Source organism: Athalia rosae, chromosome 2 (genome assembly GCF_917208135.1).
Source record: "Athalia rosae chromosome 2, iyAthRosa1.1, whole genome shotgun sequence".
NCBI lineage: Eukaryota > Metazoa > Arthropoda > Insecta > Hymenoptera > Athaliidae > Athalia > Athalia rosae.
Genome location: NC_064027.1, coordinates 28,526,348 through 28,552,018, shown reverse-complemented (window position 1 = coordinate 28,552,018; position 25,671 = coordinate 28,526,348). Strand labels below are relative to the sequence as shown.

The 25,671-nt window shown below is 38.0% G+C and overlaps 10 protein-coding genes across 13 annotated transcripts; 5 read left to right on the top strand and 5 right to left on the bottom strand.

The window, feature by feature from the left end:
• Window positions 1-200: 200 nt before the first annotated feature.
• On the bottom strand, window positions 201-4,918 carry LOC105685788 (TBC1 domain family member 14-like). Its single transcript, XM_012400195.3, has one exon. It carries the CDS (start codon window positions 4,396-4,398, stop codon window positions 2,518-2,520), a length of 1,881 nt encoding a protein of 626 aa, XP_012255618.2. The 5' UTR covers window positions 4,399-4,918; the 3' UTR covers window positions 201-2,517.
• Window positions 4,919-5,109: 191 nt separating this feature from the next.
• Window positions 5,110-7,047, top strand: LOC105685790 (lipid droplet-regulating VLDL assembly factor AUP1-like). Its single transcript, XM_012400197.4, has 3 exons — window positions 5,110-5,449; window positions 5,666-6,576; window positions 6,654-7,047. Exons 1-3 carry the CDS (start codon window positions 5,409-5,411, stop codon window positions 6,887-6,889), a joined length of 1,188 nt encoding a protein of 395 aa, XP_012255620.2. The 5' UTR covers window positions 5,110-5,408; the 3' UTR covers window positions 6,890-7,047.
• LOC105685789 (succinate-semialdehyde dehydrogenase [NADP(+)] GabD) lies at window positions 6,988-9,213 on the bottom strand. Its single transcript, XM_012400196.3, has 2 exons — window positions 9,072-9,213; window positions 6,988-8,966 (listed from the first exon to the last, which is right to left on the bottom strand). The coding sequence occupies exon 2, from the start codon at window positions 8,962-8,964 to the stop codon at window positions 7,429-7,431; it is 1,536 nt and encodes a 511-aa protein (XP_012255619.1). The 5' UTR covers window positions 8,965-8,966; window positions 9,072-9,213; the 3' UTR covers window positions 6,988-7,428.
• A 123-nt stretch (window positions 9,214-9,336) lies between these two features.
• LOC105685777 (peptidyl-prolyl cis-trans isomerase E) lies at window positions 9,337-10,688 on the top strand. Its single transcript, XM_012400175.3, has 4 exons — window positions 9,337-9,479; window positions 9,566-9,735; window positions 9,818-10,183; window positions 10,273-10,688. Exons 1-4 carry the CDS (start codon window positions 9,446-9,448, stop codon window positions 10,588-10,590), a joined length of 888 nt encoding a protein of 295 aa, XP_012255598.1. The 5' UTR covers window positions 9,337-9,445; the 3' UTR covers window positions 10,591-10,688.
• A 33-nt stretch (window positions 10,689-10,721) lies between these two features.
• On the bottom strand, window positions 10,722-12,260 carry LOC105685778 (dehydrogenase/reductase SDR family member 4). The gene is made up of 5 exons (XM_012400176.3): window positions 11,865-12,260; window positions 11,529-11,706; window positions 11,221-11,445; window positions 10,998-11,132; window positions 10,722-10,925 (listed from the first exon to the last, which is right to left on the bottom strand). Exons 1-5 carry the CDS (start codon window positions 11,981-11,983, stop codon window positions 10,755-10,757), a joined length of 828 nt encoding a protein of 275 aa, XP_012255599.1. The 5' UTR covers window positions 11,984-12,260; the 3' UTR covers window positions 10,722-10,754.
• On the top strand, window positions 11,845-14,213 carry LOC105685776 (ganglioside-induced differentiation-associated protein 1). Its single transcript, XM_012400173.3, has 3 exons — window positions 11,845-11,997; window positions 13,011-13,106; window positions 13,240-14,213. The coding sequence occupies exons 2-3, from the start codon at window positions 13,011-13,013 to the stop codon at window positions 14,080-14,082; spliced, it is 939 nt and encodes a 312-aa protein (XP_012255596.2). The 5' UTR covers window positions 11,845-11,997; the 3' UTR covers window positions 14,083-14,213.
• A 59-nt stretch (window positions 14,214-14,272) lies between these two features.
• Window positions 14,273-21,358, bottom strand: LOC105685780 (acyl-coenzyme A diphosphatase FITM2). 3 transcript variants are annotated; one of them, XM_048649507.1, is made up of 3 exons: window positions 21,225-21,358; window positions 20,791-20,940; window positions 14,273-17,929 (listed from the first exon to the last, which is right to left on the bottom strand). In XM_048649507.1, the coding sequence occupies exon 3, from the start codon at window positions 15,966-15,968 to the stop codon at window positions 14,787-14,789; it is 1,182 nt and encodes a 393-aa protein (XP_048505464.1). In that variant the 5' UTR covers window positions 15,969-17,929; window positions 20,791-20,940; window positions 21,225-21,358; the 3' UTR covers window positions 14,273-14,786. The 3 variants fall into 3 exon arrangements, with proteins under 3 accessions (XP_048505464.1, XP_048505463.1, XP_048505465.1); XM_048649506.1 differs by lacking the exon at window positions 21,225-21,358 and having other exon boundaries at window positions 20,791-21,112; XM_048649508.1 differs by lacking the exons at window positions 20,791-20,940; window positions 21,225-21,358 and having other exon boundaries at window positions 14,273-15,658; window positions 15,769-15,925.
• LOC105685775 (prostaglandin reductase 1-like) lies at window positions 17,924-20,519 on the top strand. The gene is made up of 4 exons (XM_048649509.1): window positions 17,924-18,846; window positions 18,993-19,281; window positions 19,479-19,752; window positions 19,846-20,519. The coding sequence occupies exons 1-4, from the start codon at window positions 18,741-18,743 to the stop codon at window positions 20,185-20,187; spliced, it is 1,011 nt and encodes a 336-aa protein (XP_048505466.1). The 5' UTR covers window positions 17,924-18,740; the 3' UTR covers window positions 20,188-20,519.
• Window positions 21,359-21,370: 12 nt separating the features above from the next.
• Window positions 21,371-22,769, top strand: LOC105685810 (39S ribosomal protein L2, mitochondrial). The gene is made up of 2 exons (XM_012400239.3): window positions 21,371-21,632; window positions 21,753-22,769. The coding sequence occupies exons 1-2, from the start codon at window positions 21,404-21,406 to the stop codon at window positions 22,430-22,432; spliced, it is 909 nt and encodes a 302-aa protein (XP_012255662.2). The 5' UTR covers window positions 21,371-21,403; the 3' UTR covers window positions 22,433-22,769.
• LOC105685809 (sideroflexin-1) lies at window positions 22,659-25,558 on the bottom strand. Of its 2 annotated transcripts, XM_012400238.3 has the most exons (5): window positions 25,007-25,558; window positions 24,523-24,699; window positions 23,678-24,066; window positions 23,343-23,610; window positions 22,659-23,262 (listed from the first exon to the last, which is right to left on the bottom strand). In XM_012400238.3, exons 1-4 carry the CDS (start codon window positions 25,186-25,188, stop codon window positions 23,366-23,368), a joined length of 993 nt encoding a protein of 330 aa, XP_012255661.1. In that variant the 5' UTR covers window positions 25,189-25,558; the 3' UTR covers window positions 22,659-23,262; window positions 23,343-23,365. The 2 variants fall into 2 exon arrangements, with proteins under 2 accessions (XP_012255661.1, XP_012255660.1); XM_012400237.3 differs by having other exon boundaries at window positions 22,659-23,610; window positions 25,007-25,555.
• Between the last annotated feature and the right edge of the window lie 113 nt (window positions 25,559-25,671).

Genomic DNA, 25,671 nt, shown 5'->3' with positions numbered 1-25,671 from the left:
AATAAACACACCTGTTCTTATATTATACGTAGAACATTCTTATAGTAATAGAACTATAAATTTTTATTAAGCTAAAAAAAAGATGGGTAGATCGCATTGACTAATATAGCTATTACATCGATGCGGATGATCCTTTGTGAGGTGTAGAACATGAAATAATAATATTGAGGGAGGACAAGAAATAATATTTGCAACGTGAATTTGATTGACGTATTATTTGATCATTTATTGATTCATTGATAATTTTCCTTTTTTTCCAAATTTTCTTTTCTTTTTCTCTTTTCAAATTCTGTATACTTGATCGTTTCATCATAATACAAAAGCTATTTTATGTGTATAGGATAATAATTCTGTACCACATGCACCGTATATTAAATGTATACATATGTATGGGTATGTGGCTGAAAATTTACACAGAGACAGGAAGCTGTTTTTCAGACATGCATATTATGTTCAGTATATCTATGATATCATTGATAATCTAAAAATACGCACCGACATCAATATTACTATTAATTAGATATTATTTACAAATTATATATTCGTAATAATAATCGAGTTTGATACACATTTATGAGAATATATGTTCATTTGTTACTAGCTTTCTCTTGAACCCCTCCTTTCATTGTTTAATTTTTTCCCCCCTATTATTTTTTGCTAATTTTTGTCTATTTTGATTGATTGGAAAATATTTATTACAGATACATGTAATGTATAGGCATCTTCAATGCGTAACGTTTTTGAAAAATGTTATTTTCATGATGAATAATTGTATTAATAGGTGGGTTGAATTTATATAAATGAGAGAAAACTCTAATAAATTATATGACGTATATTTATAAACTAATATGATTACTTTATACGGAGATAAAATCATTATTTATTGGAGTAATTTTTACGTACCAATCGAGTATTTCAATTTCTTATATACATTTACATTTACATCTACATCTACAAATATTATATCAAAAGAAAAATTAAAAAAAAAAAAAAAATTATTGCTAATAAAAATAATTTATTAATTAATCATGGATGGATTAATCAATTTGATTTATTGTTTCGACATCGGATGGATTTAAGAGTATTGTCAATGGGAGAATTTTTTTTCACCCAGTGTGATATATGTATCTTTTTTCTTTTTAATTTAATGCTTATGTATAGGTACTATTATAAGTATATTAAATTTTTGCAAGCACTTTTTTATTTTTTTTTCATCTATTGTTGCAAGCAATTTAATCAATGTTATGAATATTTTTAGTCTGATTATTTGTGGCAGATCATTTTTTTCCCACTTGATTCGAAGAATACGAACGACCTGACAATTTCTATATAATAGCTATTATAGGTACAATAATATTGAAGACTTTTAAATTGTTTCAAAGAGTTTAAATAGCTCATGTTGAAATGGAAATTTTCTCTGTGGACAACGTATTAGTTAAATGTAGACATATGCATACTATACTTATATTTTTTTGTCATGTTTAAAAGAATTTATGTATACCGTACGTACTGAATATTAGTAAGAATAGGGAAGATAAAAAAATAACACTGTGAAGCTATAATAAAAAATACCAGCAACACACTGATTGGCATATAATTCCATCGCTTATATTATATGGAAATTCATAAACGAAGATGATACGTTTTTTTCAGTTATTCTAAAGATTATTGGTGAGATCGGTGATCTATAATTAATTGAAATTATAATCAACGATGCTCAGATCTCTCTTCCATTTTTCTTCATTCATTTAAGTATTTATTCATTCATTTATTAAATTATCTATTTACGCGACGCGTCATTTTTATCAGTATGATATAAATTTTCCAATTAGTTCATAATCAATGAATTTCGTTATGCACAGTTCGATTACAATTCATTCGATTAACGAATACGAGCAGCTCATCGTATAAAATTTAGCACCATTTACGTCGATCGATTAAACACGTATTATTAATTAACATTACTATTATGATTATTTTATCAGTGTATTATTACTATCAATATGATTATTACTATTATCATTATTATGCATTTTTCTTTTTCATTTCTTTGCTCTAGTCGATCTGCTGCATATTGAATAGAAAATAGTAAAATTCTACGATACGTATTCGTGCTATGATTGAATTGAACTAAACTCTACTCGAAAATGGGGAGTGCTGCTTTACATATAACAATATCAAATTTTCCACACGTGATTGTTACAAACATACGACATACAGACATACATTATGGATGAATTTATTCATCTTAGGTGACTTTATCCTATTATAGAGACTCTTTAGGGCCTGATTATCTCTCTCATTGATGCGAGGCCAGCAAAATATACTATATATAAATAATTTATTATTTCATTATTTGTTTTCTCATTTCAAAACATTCCAACACACACTAGAGAGTGAGCGAAGACAATTTAGGAATGTATTTGCTAAATAGGATTACGAAAACTCCCAGCTGAGTAGGAAGGTACACATGTTAAACGTCATTCTCATGCGATATAGGTAGGTAATTCTTAATATCTAAGATATTTGAGCCAGCATTTGATGAAAGCTATTTGTGCCAATTGTTGTTGACATTTGGCTAATACTGTTGAACAAAGCCTCTGCCTGGAGGTTCTCTGGTAATCTAGTAAGGAATTGAGCTCCGCGTACAAAATCCATACCTAACAGCTCTTCCTGGTGTAAATGAAGAACACCAAGTGCAGTTCTGAAGAGGAATTCATCACCGTCCCTTAGAAAAACGTCCCATACCCGGCAGGCTACGTCGAGGGGCATTGCCTTTGCATAGACCGTATAAAGCCAGTCTAACAAGTATAAATCAGGGCTCAGACCCGACGCAGTGAAGTGGGCGTAGATTTTAGGGAGCTTGTGAGCCAAAGCACTCGAGTAAACCTTATAATATACGCTCATTTGCTTTTGATTCAGAGTAAAAGCTGCTCTATGACAAGGTCGATTTAGGAGATTTGCAAAACACATAAATACGTCTTCAGGATCCATATTTAAGGACAAAACAGCACCAAGAAAACTCATTCCTTGGACATAGCCAACATCTGGTCGATATACCGCATAGGCAGCGAGAACACCTTGAAGACTTTCAGCCATAGGTCCACCCTCTTGAAAAACGCAGAGAGTAGGAAACGTACGTGATACATCAAGCTTTATTGCCGATAAGCACTCGTTTGAGGGATGAGACATCGCTCTATCCAAGCAGAGGTTGTAGAGATGTGGAGTTATGTTTAGCTGATTATCTATCGCCAGTTTCCATACCCGTCCCCTTATGCTAGGTGGCAAACCACGCCACCAGAGTTCTCTGACTTTTTTTGAATCCCTGAGAGCATCGAACTTAGGGAGAACTTGGGAACTCCATGTAAGCGAATCTTCAGCAAGTCTCTCCTCTTCCTTGAGTTGCAATTCTCTTTGAACCTTACGTTCCTTCTCTTCTTTGACTTCCCGTCTTCTAACAGCTTCTAAGATTGCATTGTACTGCTTCCTGTGACTCTCTTCTTCCATTGGACTTTTTGCTGGCAAGTTTGAAGGCCTAGGCTGTGGGATCAGAGCAGAACTTCCTCCAACTTTATCTGCATTTCTTGATGGGCTTCCTGATGGTGTCGAGTGCTGTTGGGGGTCCTTTTGTTTCCAAGAAAAAACATTCTTAGTAAAGAAACTCGTTAGTGGCCATCGCTTTGGCTTGTCAGGAGATATGAGATGTTCTTCGGGACCTAGCAGACTCCCAGAGGGCGATACTTCACTCAAAGATGATACTGTGCTGCTACAGGATCTTGGAAGGCTACTTCGAGGACTATTATTCATGCTGGGCCCCTCATTTTTTGACATATCGGCATCGATCTTTGCAATTATACATGCCGAACGATTCTCACAAGATTCTGCAGATTCAACTTCTGACTCCTCTTCTAGCCCATTGGCTTCGTCTAATGAATAGAGCTGTTTAGTAGACGGATTATAAGCAAGAGACATTGACTCAAGTGCACTGTTTAAGCTGGTGCCATTAGCCCCTGTTGAAACAGCATTAGCAGCATCATACCATTTGTTTTCTCGTATATGTACACACAGTGGTTTATTGGTGTTTGTTATACCAGCTGTAGTTACATCACAAGCCAACGCCTCGTCCATTTCAATGCTATCGCAACGTATCGAATCTCCATTTATTGAAACTAATTGCTGCTTTCCTCCTCCGTTGATTCTGGGGGTTATACTGCTCGCCAGGTATCCTCCAGGTTCTCGACGCCCCGTTTTCAAAACCTGGAAACTATTGGCCAGATCTGTGTGGCATGATATAAGACAGGGAGCTGCTCCCTGAGGGGTCGTTGGAGCTCCTTGAGCACCGGGAGTTCCAGGGGAACTGGGTGCCCCATTTAGACGCTGAGGAATAGGGCTTTTCATGGTGAAGAGCGGCCCACTCTTTTCTAGTTAGTTGATGCACATGAATATGAATGGTATGGGTGCAATTCTCTTCGACTTCCTTGCGTTTTGGACTTGAGAAAGGGGATGATAGGTGATTCACCTAAACAAACGTCTATTGTTGGGATATGCACCATGCACTTGATGCGGTTGTTTTGTGGCCATAGTTTTGTTGTTTGAACAAAACTCGCATTCCAATTATATCTTTGTTAAGAAATATATACCATGTTTATTCAGTTATAATGAAACGCATTCATTTTAGATCTGACAACACCCAGAGATGATCACTTCTTCATCTGTCAAAAACCGTGCACACCCACACGTCAGACTATTACACATCGTATGCGTGTCAAGTAATTTTTAATGCTAATAAAAGAAAAGAACTTGCTGAATGTTAAATGCTATTCACACTGCAATGAACTCTACACAAATGAACTAATTGAATTATTTATGTACTTGAGATTCTGACAAATCTTATTATAAACCATTCCCCTAAACATAAGTATATGTATACATAAGTCAGTTGTCAGGTGACAGTTCTCAGGTATTTGTCAGATTGGTCAACATGATTTTAGTAAATTTGTCCAGAGATGTTTCTTTCTTATTGTTGCACAAGCCAAGCACAAGCTATTTTAAAGTTTTGAGGGGAGTCGGATCACGGGACCAATTGTTCATGGTTAAAATTGTGGGAGAAAATCAGTCCTCCATCCATACGTTAATCGAAATGAGTAGGAAATTAAATTGAAGAACAGCTGATCAAAGATAAAGTTCGCAACAGAGTGTGGTCGTCAATAGGAAACTTTAATAAGAATAGTACTATAAGTTCTGGTTGTGTGAGATAAAAATACTGGTAGCCAAGTATCGTTGAATTCGAAATAACAACGAGCGAACAAACAAACCTAGATCTAAAATCTTTACAAGAAGATAAAACGGATAAGACGAAATCATTTACAACGTAAAAATTTTGATGTAACAGATGTTTCTTGAGAGAGATGTCACAGATTAACATTAAGGACTTGTTCGACGAGAGCAGGTAAGCCTTGAGTCTAACCTTGACATTTAATCTCCCTTTCCCCTCTTCAATCTATTTACGATGTCTTAATCCAATTTCTTTTTTCCTCTTTTACTTGGAGAATCATTTGGAGAAAGAATTTAAGAAACAAAACCATATAGCGCCACTCTCTTATAGGAAAACTGGATCAATCTATCGATACAATTTAAATTAATTCTGGTTTTCTTTCTTATACAGATTTCCTAGCGGTTGGAAGCTCGGTGTCTTATTTCTCTACATACCTGTTGGTGTGGTGCTTGTCGTAATTCGTCTTTTGATCGGTCTTCAACTCTGGTTATTTGCCTCTTTATTGCCAGACTGTGAGACACTCAGAATATGCTTGAACCACGGCTTGACCCTGGCGTTTGGCATCGTGGTCAAAGTTGATCCAAATGGTGAAACGAGGGACAAAAAGTCACGAATAATTATTGCCAATAATGTCTCGGCTCTGGACTACTTTGCATTACGCAGAAATGCGGATACAGTTACCCCAAGTCTTTGGGAACTTCCAAGCGCCCTTAGCCACGCCATGGGACTTCAGGAGATGAATATGAGCAGCAAAGAAGCACTTATAGCTAATATCAAACAATTTTTATCATCATCGACAAATAACATTGCTCTTCAGCCAGAATTTGGCTCGACTAACAGCCGTGTAGCTCTTTTGAAATTCAATTCCTGGCCCTTCAGCATTCAATCTTCTGTCCAGCCAGTTGTCATCAGAACTAAAAGACCCGATTTTGTCAGTGTTAAGTTAACTTCTGTTGCCTCAACATGGTGGATGGATGTGTTCTGGTTTATGTACGTTCCCTACACGATCTTTTCACTGACCTACCTAAAGGTCAAAAGAAACATGGACTCTGAACTTCTAGCTAGAGAAGTTGAGCGGGAAATCGCGGTAACTCTTGGAATTCAAACGAGCAGTCACACCGTGTCCGATAAAACGGAATATGAAAAAAGGTATGTTCTTGAAAGAACAAGAAGTGGAGCTCTCCAGGATAGAACTATGGCTAATGCCCAGATAGTAGCAAATGCAGAAATGAGAAGGATGGCGCACCAAGTCAGCGAAGTATTTCCCTTGGTGCCGTATAATGTGATAATTAGAGATTTACGTAAGTACGAATTCTTTGATATTTCTAACATCAATAACCATGACTTGCTGCTGAATTTCAATTTCTTTGATCCGCAGTTAAAACAAGAAGCGTGGATGTTACGATTTCTAACATCCTCGAAGGCATAGTCACTTATGTACCAGAGCCTGCGCCAACAAACACAATCAATCCAGCTTCGGTTAGTAAAGCTCAAACTGCTCAATGTAAGAGCGGAAGTTCAGCTGGAACTCTTTCTTTCCAAGAAAGAAAAACTAGGATGATAGCCGAAGCGAGAGCAAGGTACATTTTAAAACACGGATTACCAAATTTCTGACAGTCTCGCTATCGATATTATTACTATTATTATCATTACTATTATTACTATTATTATTATTAGTACTATTAATATTACTAGAAATGATATACTGTACATGAATCTTTGCGCTGTATGTATTTACTATGTCATGATAATACAGTCTTGTTTTTAAAATACTTTTAGGATTACAAAATTTACATATAACATGACACCCTACGTATCGAGCAGGTGGTTATAAATATAAGCACAGTAAATATTTACTGTACATGGAAGACTAGTTATATATTTTATAAGTCTACGTTTACTGTATCCATTTTATTTCATTCCAATCTATATTAAATATTGATTACTTTTCACTTTCTATATAGCACAGGTTACATATGATATATATTATACATCTATAATTTACAAAGTACTGCTATTCAACTATGAATTATTATTTCATTTCTTCTTGATTATAAATCTTAGGCTAGGTTTATAAAATTCTCATATGGAAGACTTTGGATTTTTAAAATGGCACTATATGGAAAGGAAATGCCTATTTTCGAATACCAAATTCACTTCTGATCAACAAGGTTACCAATGCAGACATACTTGATGTCTACAAAATCATCTATACCATGGTGAGAACCTTCCCTACCAATACCAGATTCCTTCACACCTCCAAAAGCTGCCTCTGTACAGGAAATTGCCCCCTCGTTGACTCCAACCATTCCAACTTCCAGTTTTCGGGCCACTCTAAATACCTGTGATATATCCTTGGAGTAAAAGTAGCCAGCAAGACCAACCGGAGTATCGTTAGCTTCTTTTATAACATCGGCCTCATTGGAAAATTTGTTTATCACGGCAACAGGGCCAAATATCTCTGTGTTATAAATCTTCATCTCCTTTGTTACATCTGTCAGGACTGTTGCCTCAAAAAAGAGAGGACCCAAATCAGGTAAAGCCTTTCCTCCACAATGCAGTTTTGCTCCTTTGCTTAGGGCTTCATTTACCAACTCAGATACGCTGTTTAACTGACTCTCTTTTATCAGAGGACCATGGGTCACGCCTTCCGTGCAACCATTTCCCATTTTTATCTCACTCTTGATCCTGGCTACAAATTTTGCCACAAAGTCATCGTGTATTTTGTCGTGGATGAAGAACCTGTTTGAAGAGACACAGGCCTGTCCTGTATTACGGAATTTACTTGCCATCGCACCTGACACGGCCAAGTCAATATCTGCAGAATCGAAAACGACAAAAGGTGCATTTCCGCCCAACTCAAGACTCAAACGTTTCATTGTTGATGCACATTGCCGATACAGAATTTTCCCAACCCCGGTAGAACCCGTGAAAGACATTACTCTGACTTTTGGATTTTCACAAAGTTCTTTTCCGACAAGTGCAGAATTTTTCGGACTAGTTGTTACGACGTTAAACGTTCCTCGCGGAAATCCAGCCGCTGCCGCTAATTCTGCCATAGCTAATGCAGTCAGTGGGGTATCTTCGGATGGCTTAATCACGCAGGTACATCCTGCTGCTAAAGCAGCACCAGCTTTTCTTGTTATCATTGCAAATGGAAAATTCCATGGAGTTATGAGAGCAGCGACACCAGCTGGCTCCTTGAGGAGGAGAAGTTCACGACCTGCGACTGGTGTCTGCAGGATCTCTCCGTTAATACGTCTCGCCTCTTCTGAAAACCACTCAACAAACGAGTTCCCATATTTAATTTCAGCACGAGACTCAGCAAGAGATTTACCATTCTCTTTGGTCAGTATCTGTGCAAGATCCTCAGAATGGTTGTTCATGAGATTGTACCAGTTGCGAAGGAAATCACTTCGCTCTTTAGCAGTTGTTTTGCTGTATGGTCCATTCTTGAATGCAACATGTGCACTATCGATTGCAGAAGAAACGTCTGCGGCGCCCATGTCTGGCACTCTACCAATGACCGTTCTATCCACTGGATTCAGGATCTCGAAACGATCCCCTGAAGCGGCATCACGCCATTCACCATCTACGAAACACTGATTTCGGAGCAGAGACAAGCCGCGTTTTGAAAATAATTGTGAAGATAAAGACCTTCCCTGTGATGAAATGTTTGAGGCCAACATGTCTAAAAGTATGAATTCGCACATAGAAAATTGCCGTAGCTGAATGGTCTGAGGTATTTTGGATTCATTTTAATCATATTTTAATCAAAATAAAATATATCACTTACCTGCTTCAGAATATGAGGAGTGATGAGAGCTTAGAAGCAGACAACGTTTTCGGTACTAGACGCCGGTGGATGACGGAAGTGCGAAATACGTCATCGGTGTTGAGTATTTTTATTACTCACAAAGTGATCATTTCATTCAATTATTTGTGAGAGTAGAGCAGGGGAGGGATTGAAATGACCTAATTTTATTCAGTCCTTCGGCTGTACGGTTTATTCGAAGTTCGCTGACCTTTTCAGTGACGCAAAGTGTGTTGTGTTGATTAAAGTGCAACAACGCTTGTGCCGGCAAAAGTTGTATGTGTCCCGAATTCTTGTTCTATCAATTGCCTTTGATGATTGTGTCCAGATTCATTATTTGAGAAGAATTATTAAATATGACCAGTAACGCCAAAAGAACTATATACGTTGGTCAGCAATACTTTCCACTTATTAACATAACCTGAACCACAAAGTGCTTAATATTGTTACAGATAGATCATTTATTTTTTTTTTAGGTGGATTGGCCGAAGAGGTTGACGAAAAAGTGCTTCACGCTGCTTTTATCCCCTTTGGAGAAATTGTAGACGTTCAAATTCCCCTTGATTATGAATCTGAAAAACACCGGGGTTTTGCTTTCATCGAATTTGAGGTAGCAGAAGATGCAGCTGCAGCTATCGATAACATGGTATAACCCCTTCGTTCCTAATTCCGGATTTATCAGTCTCCCACTTTGTAATATGTTGAGATCTACCTATATTCAATTTCAGAATGATTCTGAGCTTTTTGGAAGAACAATCAGAGTGAACATAGCAAAACCGCAAAAGATAAAGGAAGGCTCTTCGAAACCTGTTTGGGCAGATGATACCTGGCTTCAAGAGCACGCTGGAGAAACTCTTGAGACTGATGATTCTGCAGCAAAAGTAGAGAGTGGACCACCACCAGCCAAAAAAGGGAAACAAAACCCTCAGGTTTATTTTGACATCAGCATAGGGAAACAAGAGCTTGGACGAATTATCATGATGCTAAGAGCAGACATTGTGCCTAAGACTGCAGAAAATTTTAGATGCTTATGCACACATGAAAAAGGATACGGATATCAGGGCAGCATTTTACACAGAATTATTCCAGATTTCGTATCCTTTATTTCATATTAAACACGAATCTGATTGAATTAAGGAGAGCATATCTCACTCGAAAAGATTTTCCTTAATAAATAAAATAGATGTGCCAAGGAGGAGATTTCACTAACCACAACGGAACTGGAGGGAAATCAATTTATGGCAATAAGTTCGATGACGAAAATTTTGAGCTCAAGCATACGGGACCTGGAACTTTATCAATGGCAAATTCTGGTCCTAATACGAATGGTTCCCAGTTTTTCATGTGCACAGCCAGAACCGACTGGCTCGATGGAAAACATGTGGTTTTTGGGCATGTTCTTAGTGGACTCGATGTACTCAAAAAAATGGAAAAGTGTGGAACTAAGGGAGGTACTCCGACGCAGAAAGTAGTTATTACTGCATGTGGTGAACTCACGTGATCTTGACGAGATTAGAAGTAACAATGGAAAGTTTCGGGGAATAGCTTCTCTGTACAAATCGAAAAAAGAGAATGGATTTTTGACTGTAGAAACAGCCATTTGGACGTATGAAAATTTATTTAACAACAGAATATGTTACGGCATATCTTTTTATTCTTCAAGTTTCAAAGCCTAGATGCCATGCCACCTCCTGCAACAATAGTCTCACCTGTAATGTAAGAGGCATCGTCACTGGCCAAAAATGCAGCCACTCCAGCTATCTCATCAGGTTCTCCAAGCCTATTCAACGGGATTTTGGCCAAAGCTATTTCGTTAGCTGCTTCGGATTTATAGAGCTACAAATTAATACAAGTGTTTAGCTTAATGCCTAATCACAGAAGTATCCTTGTAAAATTTTTTAAACTCACTGGTTCGGAGAATCGAGTCTTTATTATTCCGGGAGCAATGCAGTTAACCCTTATGGATTCTGGGGCTAAATCCTCGGCAACCGTTTTGCAAAGGGCCAATAAAGCGGTTTTTGTTATTGAATAAATTCCCAATGTCTGGAAAAAAAGAGAAAGAAACTTTCGGTTGTAACAATAATTGAGAGAAATACGAGTTCTTTATCATCGCATGTGACGTCTGACTCACATTGAATGGCTGATACCCAGATATTGAAGTCATCAGTATAATAGACGGGGATTTTCGTTCACGCAAAAGTGGCAAAGCTTCTTTCATCAACAAATACGTGCTCTTTACGTTTATATCAAAGGTTTTATCCCAGATAGATTCTTCGCTATCTAAAACCGGACCCACACCGGGATTTGCAGCTGCATTTGAAACTAGGATATCAAGTCCTCCGAATTGCAACTTTGTCTGGAATTTATGAAATATTGTTGTATTAATTGTTCTTGAGCTTTATAATATCCCATAATTTTTCTCTAAATCCGGTTTTTCACCTCTGTAAAGAGTCGCGACCTATCTTCTGCCTTTCCAACATGACAAACGAGTCCCGAAACAGTTAACCCTTCATCAGTAAGCACTTTCACGGCATTGTTAACATTCTTTTCCTTTCTACTGCTTATCATCACCTTCGCACCTTCTTGCGCGAGACGTTTTGCAATAGAGAAGCCAATTCTGTAAATTTAGAATTTGTGGTAATTCAATTGGGCGAGTCATTGTAGCTGTTGTGATGCGGCGCTGATCACCGTGGTTCATTTATTGCTCATGAGTTTGCGAATTAAATCTGAAGAGATATTTTCTCTTAAATACGCATAGTTATTTTTGAAACCAACCCGTCTGTTGAAGCGGTAACGATTGCGACTTTCCCTTGTAGCCTGGAACATTTCGACGTCGTCATCGACACCGCAGACGTCACAAACGTTCGTCGACCAGCACTTGTTAGGCGTAACATTTTCGATTTCAAAGGTGACTACCGCTTTGCCATAATTTATACACTATTATTACTATCAATGCATTATCTATCGTATCAAAAGTCCTTGGATCAGAATCAAATTGTTGAGTAACTTGAGCTTATTGTATGATAATCTTAGCACTTAATTTACTTCGGCCAACTAAAACCCGGCGTCGCGACACGACTACAGCGCCATTATTTCATTTTTATGCTAGATCACGGTTCAAAGATCATTAGCAATCGAATTTTAAGTTAACTCTGTGATTAATATCGGACAATGATAATTTTGTTCCATAAAGGCAGTAGGTAATTTACCGAATAGTTGGAGCAAATTGATAGAACTTATCTTGTTGGGAAATGCTATCATTTTTTTTTTGTAGCGGTTTAGGTCTAGTGACCGTCAATTTAAAATCTCCAAATAAATGATGCGAAAGCATGTAATTTGTATATTTGAATGCAGGAAGGGTGCAGGCGAATTTTTCGTTTTGCATTCGTTACCAGCTGCATCCGCAATATCAAGAGCATTCGATTTGTTGACTCCATATTCCATTCTAACACCGAATGTTATTTTTAACTCATTGTCAGTATACCTGTATGCATAATGTACTTTATACCTGTGTAGCTATAACTTCTGATATTCAAAGTAGGACGAAAGACCTGGTGATCTATCTTGTGATAAGATAGCGATATTTAGTTATCTCAATAAACTAATAGCAGGTCCAATACCTACGACAATAATCCATTAAAGAAAAATACTCTTATTTTCATCACTTTATAAAAATAAATTGTACTGGTCATTATTATTAGTATCCACGAGACAAAAAATGGTGTAAAAACTAAAACGCATCAAGGTCACCCAGATTCACAGTTGTGTGCTAAGTTATTACCAGCTGTATTACATAATCCATACTACTGGATCTGAGGTCGCTCACTTATTATTCAACCTCCGATACTTGACGTGACAAGATATACCAGTGCTCTCTTATTCTCTGAATAAAAATATTTTCAAATCATATTTGTCGTACAGATGGTGAATAATGACCCAGGAGCAACCACCTCCAAAAATGAGAATGACATACACCTCACACTCTATTATCATCGGTACTCATTTTATTCGCAAAAGGTATTATTAATGCTGTTAATATTTATTCTGTCATTCATGAATGTGCAGGATGTAGTTATTCACTTCTCACCTACTCCGTTGCATTAGATATTAGAGTCCTTCATAACTTACTTTCCAATATCTCATTCTGCAGGTTCTCCTTGCACTTTATGAGAAAAAACTTGAATTCAAAAAGAGGGAGGTAGATATAACTCGAGGAGAGCAATATGGCTCTTGGTTTCTGGGTTTGAACCCGCGTGGAGAAGTACCAGTACTACAAGACGGGGATAAAATAATTCCAGAATCTGTGAGGATAATAGATTATCTCGAGGATCATTTCAACGGTGATAATGTTTCAGCATTGGTACCCTCGGATGTTTCAAAAAAGCAAAAAGTCCTCGAGCTCCGTAGAATTCTTGATCAACTTCCTGGGAATGTTCTAACCATTGGTTCTTTCCATCATAAAAGATTCGTCGATAAACCAAAATTACCATTCATTGGACCTGTCAGATGGCTACTTTCACGCGCAGAAGAAAAAAGTGCTGAAACACTACGTATTAATGCTGAAAAAATTCCTGCTGCTAGGGAAGTACTTTTGAGAAAAGCTGCAGCTCAAGAAAAGACGCATGAAATCGTTGAGGATAATGAAAAATTTGAAACAGCTTTAACACAGGTAGACAAGGCTCTTGGTAACGTCGAAGACGCTCTTAAAAATGGACCTTGGATAGGTGGCGAACAATTCACAGTTGCCGATGTTTCTCTAGCTGTTTTATTAGAAAGGATGTCAGGACTTGGTTTGGACTCACGGCTCTGGGGTGAGAGAGAAGAAATTAAAAATTATTACGAACGATTACAACAACGAGAAAGCTTCAAGGCTGCTATTCCTAGGGGATGGTCACCCCTTATTTCACTTATACAGTGGCAGGCTCCTGCAGCTGTTACTGCAATTTTTTCCGCTGTGATAGCCGGACTTTTGATATTCAGAAGAAGGCATTAGAAATTAACTTCGAGAAAGTATTATTGTTGGTATCATACGCACAACAAGGTGCTAAGGCAAAAAATAACTAGGTGATGTAGACTTGTATTAATTATGTAGACGTTAATAAATAATTGAATATTTTCCAGAAATCAATAGGTAATAATGAGCTATTTGTCGAGGTGGGATAAATGAAAGGAACAGATTCGGATAATTTGATAAAATAAATTCATTATCAAAGAGAGACCGTTAGACTTAGAGAATACATCCTCATCACAGTGTAACAACACTGTTAATTGTTTTATATCACTAATTAGCATGGATTGTTATCAATTATAGCAGAAATCTGGGTCCAGCTGATTGAGAAAATCGCAGGGGGCACAAAGTCAAAAGTATAAATGATTTTTCAAATTACGGCAGAAACCATCAAATTACAAATATTGAGCTAGCAAGTGTTATAATAGTTATCATTACCACTCAATATATTCCTACAACCAATTACCCCACTCTAAACCCTACACAAATACATGATAGTCAGATTGTAAAACTAGTCCGTAAAAACCACATGACCGAGAAAACCATAGAAGTAGGTCAATATATTACAAGAAATTATTTAAATTCAATAATCGATATAATAAGGCAACAATCCAGGTAAAGGTACTAACGGAGATCCGGAATACCTATTTACTTACACCGAAAAAACTCGCGAGTTTCTTTTCAAATACTCAATCCCTGGACATGCTTTGCTCAGATTCAGCAGCTCTAGTTTGATTCAAATTTTCGGCACCTTCTTGCCCAGTCCTCAAAGGCATTCCCATAAATCTGGGACCACTTCCATTAAGTGTATTACGTCTAACCCTAGTTGATCCAGCTTCCTTGGAGGGTTTTGCTTCATTGTATTTGAATAAGCCATCGGAAGGCGGAGAAATCCTCAATTTCGGAAGTTTGTACCACCAGCGGTATGTGATGTACCAAGTGAGGATAGCCAGCAGACCTCCAGAAAACTTTTCTACCATTGTGTGGAAATACAAGATAGTCGTTGCGAGCATCAGGTCCCAGAGAAGTTGCTGAATCGTCATCCCGACAAAGAGACCTCTTAGGTATGGAGTGAGAGCCTGATGCGTCTGTTTCAAAAACCCCAAGTCGGTCATGGATAGATTTCGCAGTGGACGAGACGTTGCATCTCCCATAGTTATCCGGGTGTGTTCTTCACGTACCACGAGGTCTTTAATACCTTCCCAACCAACAAAAGCGGACGCTTCTTCTGAGAGGATGAGGCTTGCATATATCAGGATAAAAGCATGACCACTAACATCCAATCCACTCCAGAATCTTCCAGCAAGCAAACACGCCGGTTTTGTCTGCAGCAAAGGATCTCTGGTATTTAAACAACGACCAAATTGATTTTCTAGCTGCCGAAACGTAGCTGTCCAAGCCCACCATGCAAACGTTGCCACAGCTACTCTAGCAAGGTGTTTAGCGACGATTACACGTCGTCCACAGCCCAATGTGTAAGACGTTAAAGTGATCCAGGGAATTATGAAAGAGAGCAGCCAGCCCCATGACCACTTTACGAATACTTGATTCAGGAAGGTGTCTGTTTTTGAAAAGTAAGTACGAGGAATAGGTAAAAAATCCGCAACTATAGATACCACGAATAACGCGCTACAGTAGATAGCTATGCGTAGACGAACGTCGAATAATAACCATTTTTTACAGACATGTATCAACATCGTCACCAGGACCAAGCCCACGGATGGTGGAGTCGACGTCGGTCGCGTACCGCCTCGGTCTTCGGTATTCATATTTGGTCGAAAGTTCAAATGACTTGATCTCAAATTTCCCGATGACGAGGCACCCGCTCCGCCAGAGGATGGGTGAAGGGGTCGACGTTTACCAGTTGCCATTATTCAGCTGGTAAATGACGAGTAACGTTGTTATTCGATCTGTATTATGAGGCACCGAATAACAGTGGCGATAACATCGCACGTGTTTGTTCACGTTTTGTGTATTATATTTAATAGGAAGTGAAATCTGGGACGGTTGATCAAATAGGTTAAGACACGGAACTGGTTTAGCTGATTATTTTTGAGATAACTAACACAAACTGACCCGATCCAACCGTGAAAGGTAAGGTGGTGTGTCGAATAATCAAACTGGAGGCATCTAATGGAGAGATATAGAACCCGGAAGACGCTCGACCGTTTACTTAAGGGGTAACACCACTCCAGGGTTTCAGAGAATTCGATTTTACAATATTTTAGGGTCATAAAAACTATGCCCAGTTGGTCTGACAGTGAAATTTTCTTTTTTAAATTCTTGGTTTCGAAAAATAAAATTACAAGGATTTAAGTGATCGAAACCAGTTTTTTTAAACTGGGAAGACAGATTACTTGAACACCTTTACATGGATCGAATTAAAATTTGCAATTGCTTTGCAATTATATTTTCTGTGGAAGCATCTAGCCGGTTTTTTATTGAATGTAAACTTTTATTTTTATAAACAATTTTCTGATTATTTTTCGGCTAAAAATCTTCATTTTTTCCCAAGTATAACATTTCAACTTTTCTTTAAAAAAAAAACTCCTACGTACTTATATATCACTTGTATTTTTAGCCAGACCGATAGTGAGCTTTTTTGACAGAATGAAAATTTTAGTATGTACTTAGTTGATTGTAGAAAAGAATATCTTTCTACGATCATTATCAACGAAGATATTCATTTGTTAGAAAAATGGCCGAGCGACGCGTTACGCGGCCCCCACCACGCGACTCTGTCGTCTTGAGGTAGTCGACACTGTTTAATATTTTTTTTCATGATTTTAGATTACTCTGACGATTTCGAAAGAAGTCATGACTATTCCTTGGAGTATTTAACGAATTTTAGTATTTTTTTCGATACTTGATATCAATTACAGCAATAAATGCCACCCAAAATCCGAGACACTGTTATCTCCGGTTCTAATCCGATATCGAGGTTTTATTTTTTTAAAATACTCGGTAAAGAGAGAACAACAAGAACTTATCAAGATCCATTCGATAATACGTTCAATTATCAGAGATATCTCTACTTGTTTAAGAGCAAAAAAATTTTAAATGTACCATATGGCCATCCGTGCTCAAATTTCATAGTTAATCTCCGGATCTTGCTTCGTCGCGTATTGTTGCTCAACTATATGATATAGGAGAGCGAATCTTGGACTATTCTCTGAGGGAAATTTGAAGTTACTGCCCCATCAGTTCCAACGCCACAAGTCAATTATTCATTAATCTATTCAACAAGGTCGAAAAATTTATTTCCGTGGTCGGTTGCAATGTACAGGTAAACTAATTGTGATGAAATTTTGCGCTTGGGCTCATGATTTAGAACGTTTCATGACGAGCAATTTCCATACGAAGACTGTTTGCGAAAAACCTACAGAAAAAAATTATTCTGAGAAATGTAGGTTTTTCATTTTTTAACAATTGTTGCAGCCAAACCCGCTAAAAAAATGCAACATTTTTGAAGTTATATATCTGGTGGTCTAATAGACTTAGAAAAAATTCGGTTAGCCACAATAGAATTGATGACTAATTCGACTGGACTATTGTTTGAAATTCTGCACATCATTATTTCTCGGTTCAGATAAGAGAAAAGATTAGTGGTTCATTCCACAACATATCGTGCAGCTGGGTTATTGGCTAGCAGAAGTTGAGTCTTACCATTTGTAAATTGTAATGTGGATCCGATATTCTTACTTTTATATATAGGGCCGATAGGCAATCCAGAGATATGCACAGGGATATGCATAGCTTATTACCCGACATGGATCTCTGCGTTGGTTACCGCTGTGTTCAAACTTCAAGGTTCACGTGAAGTACCTGGAAACTACAACTCACCATATGATAGTGCAATATGCTTATCACCGGTATCTCTATATTCAGATCTGTGTATCGAAACAGGCTGTATTTAATTAATTTATAATGTGTAATATATCAATAATTTAATTATAGTTTGCAAAGCACTGGACCCCTGTTTTTTGGTATCTGTAGCTGTTTATAATTTCTGCAATTGTTTATGTGCGGGTTTCAAACTTCCGAACATTTCTCTAGATGTTATTACGAATTTTGTACGTCTTTTGAATCACAGTATTAAAAATTTAATCGTTCCGAACTTGTGAACTAGACTGATAAGCCGTGCGTGCAAGGACACGAGCAAGTTCCCTGGGCTCGGTCGTCGCTCGGTAATCACACCTACGGTACCACACACTGATCTATACCGGATTGATGATAGCTGTTGAAATGCCATGCAAGGCGTTAATTGTAAGCCAGTTCGAAGGCTAGTCAGCGTCGTCAAATATCGTACAATGAACCAACTACGCGCTTATATTCAAATATTTTTTTTTTTTGTTAGCGAATTTGCGAAAAAATCACCTACAATCAGAGGTGGACTCACGGACACTTTCTAAGCTACTCGTGTGTGTGGCATTCCTAGCTTCACCTCTATACCCCTCACCACCAATTATTCTCACGCACTCAACGGTGTGATCATATCTATGGTGTGATTAGATATAAATTGGGAACATGAGGCTAAATTTTTCGATTCTTCTCTCTGTGCGCTGCGCGTTCACGTTGTCAGTTGTTAATTCCTCTCGCGAGATTGAGTTTTGAGCCAACAGTTTCGATTAAGCTGAACAGCGATGGTAATAGCAAAGAAATATATTTTGACTAAGCACTTCCAAGGGGTGCCAAAAAGGTCAGACTTGAAAATTGTAGAGGAAGAATTGCCAGCTCTGCAAGATGGAGGTATGTTCTGTCCATATTCATCGAATGATGCAATATACCTTTCCTATACTTTTTCGCAATTTACTTGTTCTGTCTGATAAAATGGAACAAAATAATTGGTGAATAATAATCAAACATGAATTGAAAAAAATTTGAAATTTTTTCAGAATATCTTATCAAAGCAGAGTATTTATCAGTTGACCCATACATGCGGATTTACATAAGCCGGTATCCAGTGGGAAGTGTCATGATTGGTATCCAAGTGGGGAAAGTTATAGAATCAAAACATGAAGATTTTCCAGTTGGCAGATACGTTGTTGCTAATGCAGGTTGGAGAACGCATACGATTATCGATGGAAACAAAGGCACAGGACGAACTCTTGTGCCTGAATATCTTCTACCTGATTCCAATGATTTTCCCGTTTCTACTGGACTTGGAGTACTAGGAATGCCAGGGTAACAAAGCTTTTCATACATAGAATTCAAAAGCATGTTATTAGCTATATTGTTGGACTGAACTTCATCATTTGAGAAAATCATGGGTGTACGATTACTTGATTTGCAAATACAACTATGATTATTCTGGACCAATAAAGATATGAAATTATTCCATTGTAATGAAGTTATAAGATCATTTTATATATTGATTCTAGGAATACCGCATATTTTGGACTGATTGAACTGTGTCAACCAAAAGCTGGAGAAACGCTTGTAGTAAGCGGTGCGGCTGGTGCAGTCGGATCTCATGTTGGACAAATTGGAAAGATTCTAGGTTTAAAAGTCATTGGAATTGCTGGGACCGATGCAAAGTGCAAGTGGCTCAGGGAAGAGTTGGGATTTGATCATACGATTAACTACAAAACTCAAGATGTTGCTGTAGCCTTGAGGGAGACTGCTGTGGACAAAGTTGACTGTTACTTCGATAATGTATGTGCCAATTTCAATGGTCATCTTGTGTGGTGTTTTTCTTGAGGTAGTGAACAACTTGTTTATTTTTGATTTTGATGAATGAATGTTTAGGTTGGCGGAGAAATTTCCAGCATTGTTATAAACCAAATGAACCAATTTGGCCGTGTGGCTGTCTGTGGGAGTATTTCTTCGTATAATACCGATGCCAACGCATTACCCAAAGCTACTATCATTCAACCAGCTTTACTATTGTCACAACTGAAAATTGAAGGATTTGTGGTTGGTCGATGGGCCGATAGATGGATGGAGGGTATTGAACAAAATCTGAAGTGGTTGAAGGAAAACAAACTGAAGTACAAGGAAACGGTCACAGAAGGATTTGAAAACATGTTTGATGCTTTTGTTGAAATGTTGCACGGAGAAAACACTGGAAAGGCTGTTGTGAAAGCTTGATTTCTCGCTATTGTATTGTATATAAACACGCCAATTGTCCATATTCATAGTGTATATTATTTAATCTCGTATAATATCAATGAGGGAATACCAATGATGGTCAATATGTTACATCATATACCTGCTGATTATCGGTTTGCCAAGTTGCAACATTTAGCAGCTCTGAGTGCTACTAATTGTTGTCTCAATCCATTAACTTGATACTTATGCTTGTTGGCAAATATTTGAGTCACTACAATGACCAACTTCTCTCTATATTTCTGCATATGCTTGAGGCACATGTATTTGGATAGTCTTTCCATCATGCGAAATAAAAAAATGTGAACTCTCAATTGTTCTATTCTATGAGTCAAGTATAAATGTAAGCAAATGGAAATGAGCCCAAAATATGATGAAAAATTCATGAATTGTTGTCATAAATCATATGCATGAGTCACTGATTGATAATTACTTAGTATGAAATACTGCACATCATGATTTTTCGGTTCAGATAAGAGAAGAGATTAGTGGTTCATTCCACAACATATCCTGCAGCTGGGTTATTGGCTGGCAGAAGTTGAGTCTTACCATATGTAAATTGTAATATATATCTGATATTCTTACTTTCACGTATGGAGCCAACAGGCAATCCAGAGATATTCATAACTTATTACCCGATGTGGATCTCTGCGTTGGCCACGGCTATGTTCAAACTTCGAAGTTATGTGAAGAACCCAGAAAAACACTCACTATATGTTAGTGCGGTATGTAGATCTGTGTATCAAAACAGGCCGTATTAAATAACAATTGGAATAATTATATATTCTTGAAAGAAACAGTATACCATTCAATTTGTTATAAAATATAATGATTTGGAAGAAAAAATTGTTGATATAAACTTTTTTAATAGTTGGTAAAGGTTCGGTTAGGACACAGGTTCATAAAAAAAATTGGATAGCATGAAGGTTTTCTCCCCTCCGAACCCATAAAGTTTCATTATTTTCGATCAGAGTCGTATTTTTCGAAATAAATGAGATGTAAGTTTAAAATGGGACAACCTGTATGTCAGTGCTGGGCATAACCTCCATCGTACTGCCCGCTCAAGCCCGCTAGTCGCACTGACGACGACGCGCAATTTTATTTTCGATTCCTCTTGGATTCGAGTTCTCGCATCGAAACTTCGAGTTTTTCCATGATCGTTACTCGTCGATAGTAAGTATGGAAGACTGGTTTAAAGATGTCGGCGGTCGTGGTTACTCGTTGTTTAATTAAACGGCTGTTTAATTTATCGGGATTAAAACAGTTATCGTGCAGTCAGCAGCAGAGAAACACATCATGGAAACCAGTGGATAAACCTGAGCCAGGTGTGAAGGGAAAATCGTATCGCCGCATCGTTCATTTCCCTGAAGAATACACGATCAAACCATTGGAGGTTACTAACCTAGCTGGTAGAGATCCCGTCTCAGGCAAGTATTTCCCTCAATTTCTTGTACAACTAGTATCTACTTGAGAACTTGTAATAAGCATCAAAAGACAACAGCAAACAACCTCAGTAAATTTACTGAATATTGACGCGCTCTGAGCAGGCAGACTGGTGGCAAAGGGTATTGGAGGTGGTATAAAGCACAAGTATCACTGGATAGACTGGTGCAGAGACGGTCCAACTGATGAGAATGAGAAGCCTAAAGAGGAAAGAGTTTTGCAAATAATTAAGGATGGTTGCAGGACAGCATTTATCGCACTTGTGGCTAGCGGTCAGAAGCTAAAATATATTTTGGCTACGGAAAATATGAAACCAGGTGATCTAATCCGTACGTCCAAAGCCTTACCTCGCATTCCTGTGAGAGCTTTTGAAGGAGATGCTTATCCTCTGGGAGCCTTGCCTAACGGCACGCTTGTTCACTGTGTTGAGAAATACCCCGGAGCTGGAGGATGTTTGATTCATGCTGCTGGTACCTTTGGAACAATTCTTCGTCGTGATGGTGACGATAGAGTTATAGTTCGAATGCCTAGTAAGAAGGAGTTCAGTCTGTACCGAACATGTATGGCAACGGTAGGTAGGCTCTCCAACATACCCCATGGCACCACCCCCATTGGCAGTGCGCAGAGAAATCGAGAACTTGGCAATCGCCCCAGAAGTGGTTTGTGGCAACGCAAAAGTGGACGGCATGGTCGCAAGATCCGTCCCCCACCTCCTGTGAGACGTTTTGGCGGTGATGACAAACCAATAGAAGATCAATATGTTAAAATGACCTTGCACGTATAAATACAAAGTGTGTAGCAATAAATGAAAGATGGTAATGTAAATGATTTTCATTGTTTTGTTATAAGTTCGCCTGAATTTGAAAAAATGAAATTTTTCATTCCGCTTTCTGCAGTTGCCCGATTTGTAATAAAAAATGGTAGTGTTAGAGATGAAGCTAAATACCATAACTTCATCGTGGAACGAAGCACAATTAGACAAAACTAGTGGTTCATAAAAAATAGCTGAATAAACTTACGAGCATTTAATAATATGAGTCAGCTACAACAATAATCCCTGCAATTGTACATAAAATTTCCAGCAATTCTTATTTGTTAAATAAATAGAAAAACTTAACAGACGTCCATGTATCACTTTTCCATCCCTCAATTGTCGCAATTTGGATTAGTGGAATGATATTTTGAATAAACCCAAAAATATTTCGCAAAATGAATGGACTGTATGTCAAACGAACGGAATAACTCAAAAGTTGTTTAAAACATACATATACCTATAATTGATCAAGCTCGATTTTTCGAGATCAACAACTCTGGCGGTAAAATAATTCAATCCCTAGCTGCATCATTTGGTATGCTCTCGTTACGTCAAAACTGATTCTGTAAATATTATCGTTTTTCATCATCTGTGGGTGATGAAATATTTCTTTTAGCATTAATCGCTCGATTCGTCAGATATCCGTGTTTTGAATATGTGGATATCACGGTGTACCATTTTACAATAATTTCTTAAATATACGTTATTGTCATCTCGTTTGTATAAGATACACTGATTCATAGACCCGCGTGTGCACAGCTAACAAACGTTCTCACTAATATCTATAACTCCACCAGAATCTGAAATAGATAGTCGACAAATGAATCGAATTTGATTGCTAATCAACGCGCCAGAATAACCAACAACGATCTAAACCCACTATTTCGAGGAAATGCAAGAGTCTTATAGACCCTTGTTGTAGTATACGATTTGTGCTTCCGGATCTTTAGCCCGGATTTGTTCTTGAACTTCCGGTTCCAACGAGTTAACAGGAACTGAGACACGTTGCGCGAATAAAGCGCAACAAAGAGGTGTTGCGAAGGTCAAGCACACTCCGCAAAGGGCCACTTGGATAGGTCCTCCAGCCCATGGGACGCGTTTTAGTAGATTTCTCTTGTCCAAGTAGTTCATCAAAAGTGGTGCCAGGACTGAAAGCGTCATTGTATTGGTTATCGTCAATTGCATCGTACGAAACAAATTACTTAAAATACAAACCCATGCTCGGTGATGCCATGAGAATTCGCGAAAGTGTAACAGAAGTGATAGCCTGTTTAGCAGCGGATACGCTCGCCCCGACTTTTTGCCCTTTATCATTTTGGAGTTCGATTCCTTCTTGTAATTCTGTTATTCGCATAAGTGGTATATTAACGCAATTCGCAGCTGCCACTGCCGCTAGGGGTACTAATCTTCCGGCCAGAGGTGGCCCTTTTTTTGCTAGGTGGTTAAGAGATAGCGCTGTAAAAAGGGCACCTCCAGTTGCTCCAACGTAACTTTGTACTAGTGTAGAAACTGCGATCGGACTCGATCCACTTCGATTCGTGTAATTCACCAATGCATTGAAGGACTGATTGCACCATTGCCAGAATATGACCGCTGGGGTTGATCTATGAATTGAAAAAAATTTTCTCAGATAACGTTTTTGTTTTTGGCTTCAAGTTACGCAATTAGATTCTCAAGGTTTCGCGCTATAGCTAATTTTTTGTTTGCACGTGTAGAACGCGCGTACGATTATCCGATGTGATCTTCAATGTTTATATTTCTGTAGAAATATTTTCTAAATCTCGCGTTATGCTAAATCGTTAGCTTACATTCATTTAGAGCTTGCCTTCTATTATCAAAATTCTTTTGCTTGTCGAAGTAATGAGAGCCGATTACACAAATGCTTTATCATATTTTTTCGAGGGTCTGGGTCATTGCCGTTACGTGTTGTTATCGTGAATCTAAATTAGCTATATACACTCTGTACGAAACACTTGTGTGATGTAATCATGTACAGAATAAAAACAAAAAAAAAAAAAGTAAAATTAACTGATTAATCGAAAAATTATATATTTACACACTTGTAGAAGGTCATCATACAGCCCGTGATCAGCATATTCATAGGCACCTGGGCACTCATTCTGCCAATTATTATCATCTTTTCTCCCGTGTCCGGATGATATGCACTGTCGTAAAGATATTTGCAGCTCCATAATTTTTCCTCAGTTATTCCGAGCTTCTCAAGACTCTCACCTTTCCTAATTCACAAAATGATAGGTAATTTAATTGACTGTTCTTAAATCCTCTCTGCTCGTAATATTTCGTCACATTTATAAATTACGCAACGCCCGATGTACGATTTAACGTACACTACTGTACCACCATATACTGATATAAAATCGATGAACCACCAGTCGGAAACAATTATCTCCACGTTTCGCATGAATAACATTTGAACATTTCAATTATATTAATTATCTAAAAATACCCCCGTTGTATTTATATTTTCAAATGTTGAAGAAACCGGGGCAGTAACCACTCGTTATTACGATCAAATATATGTACCTATATTTGTGAACGATATCGCTTGCTTCGGATAGTTGTTCCGGGGTTGCAAATACGTTCATAGGATTTGTCACGGTAAAAAAATGGCGAGCCCTTCCGATGTAAGATCCTTGATCCCATTTCGGTTTATCTATATCGGGCCCTGCACTATTCTTCCGCTGACCAGTTTCACTTGCGGACATTATAATATTCAAATATCCGATATCAATTTATCGGTTATTTTATTTTTTTTTTTTTCCCACTTTATTTATACAATATCTTATTACTATCCGCTACTGCTGCTGCAGCGCGATTGTACAGCTTCAGAACAAACGAACTGCTGCCTCCGTTCTTCTGTCTTACGACACTTTATTCATGGAGGAGATGAAGTATGACTCGAGGAGCGTTTGTACTGGTTACTAAAACCGGTATTATTTTTTTTAATTTTTTTTATTTTTTCAAACTCCGCTGCCGCAGTTCAGGTTCCGTACTATTATAGAGCAGCAGCAGCAGCGGCAGCAGCAGCAGCAGCAGCAGCCCGTATCTGGTATTCGCTGGTAAGGGAATCGGAAAGACTGGGCGACTCAAGGAATGGGTACAGGGTAAACGCGTGCGCTGGACTCGTTCGAATCTGAATTCTGAATTCTCTCGTCAATAAGCTCATACTTAGACTTACGTAGGTGTGT

Coding starts and splice junctions, on each gene's coding strand:
- LOC105685778 (XM_012400176.3), bottom strand. CDS start 11,983: ATGTTACGCCTAACAAGTGCTGGTCGACGAACGTTTGTGACGTCTGCG. Junction 11,446..11,528: donor GGTCGCGACTCTTTACAGAG/GTGAAAAACCGG, acceptor CATAAATTCCAG/ACAAAGTTGCAATTCGGAGG. Junction 10,926..10,997: donor AGACTCGATTCTCCGAACCA/GTGAGTTTAAAA, acceptor ATTAATTTGTAG/CTCTATAAATCCGAAGCAGC.
- LOC105685775 (XM_048649509.1), top strand. CDS start 18,741: ATGGTAATAGCAAAGAAATATATTTTGACTAAGCACTTCCAAGGGGTG. Junction 18,847..18,992: donor GCCAGCTCTGCAAGATGGAG/GTATGTTCTGTC, acceptor AAATTTTTTCAG/AATATCTTATCAAAGCAGAG. Junction 19,282..19,478: donor GGAGTACTAGGAATGCCAGG/GTAACAAAGCTT, acceptor TATTGATTCTAG/GAATACCGCATATTTTGGAC.
- LOC105685788 (XM_012400195.3), bottom strand. CDS start 4,398: ATGAAAAGCCCTATTCCTCAGCGTCTAAATGGGGCACCCAGTTCCCCT.
- LOC105685777 (XM_012400175.3), top strand. CDS start 9,446: ATGACCAGTAACGCCAAAAGAACTATATACGTTG. Junction 9,736..9,817: donor CTGCAGCTATCGATAACATG/GTATAACCCCTT, acceptor ATTCAATTTCAG/AATGATTCTGAGCTTTTTGG. Junction 10,184..10,272: donor ACAGAATTATTCCAGATTTC/GTATCCTTTATT, acceptor TAAATAAAATAG/ATGTGCCAAGGAGGAGATTT.
- LOC105685790 (XM_012400197.4), top strand. CDS start 5,409: ATGTCACAGATTAACATTAAGGACTTGTTCGACGAGAGCAG. Junction 5,450..5,665: donor GACTTGTTCGACGAGAGCAG/GTAAGCCTTGAG, acceptor TTTCTTATACAG/ATTTCCTAGCGGTTGGAAGC. Junction 6,577..6,653: donor TGTGATAATTAGAGATTTAC/GTAAGTACGAAT, acceptor TTTGATCCGCAG/TTAAAACAAGAAGCGTGGAT.
- LOC105685789 (XM_012400196.3), bottom strand. CDS start 8,964: ATGTTGGCCTCAAACATTTCATCACAGGGAAGGTCTTTATCTTCACAA.
- LOC105685776 (XM_012400173.3), top strand. CDS start 13,011: ATGGTGAATAATGACCCAGGAGCAACCACCTCCAAAAATGAGAATGAC. Junction 13,107..13,239: donor ACTCATTTTATTCGCAAAAG/GTATTATTAATG, acceptor CTCATTCTGCAG/GTTCTCCTTGCACTTTATGA.
- LOC105685780 (XM_048649507.1), bottom strand. CDS start 15,968: ATGGCAACTGGTAAACGTCGACCCCTTCACCCATCCTCTGGCGGAGCG.
- LOC105685809 (XM_012400238.3), bottom strand. CDS start 25,188: ATGTCCGCAAGTGAAACTGGTCAGCGGAAGAATAGTGCAGGGCCCGAT. Junction 24,700..25,006: donor GATATCGTTCACAAATATAG/GTACATATATTT, acceptor TTTGTGAATTAG/GAAAGGTGAGAGTCTTGAGA. Junction 24,067..24,522: donor TGTATGATGACCTTCTACAA/GTGTGTAAATAT, acceptor TTCAATTCATAG/ATCAACCCCAGCGGTCATAT.
- LOC105685810 (XM_012400239.3), top strand. CDS start 21,404: ATGTCGGCGGTCGTGGTTACTCGTTGTTTAATTAAACGGCTGTTTAAT. Junction 21,633..21,752: donor TGGTAGAGATCCCGTCTCAG/GCAAGTATTTCC, acceptor CGCTCTGAGCAG/GCAGACTGGTGGCAAAGGGT.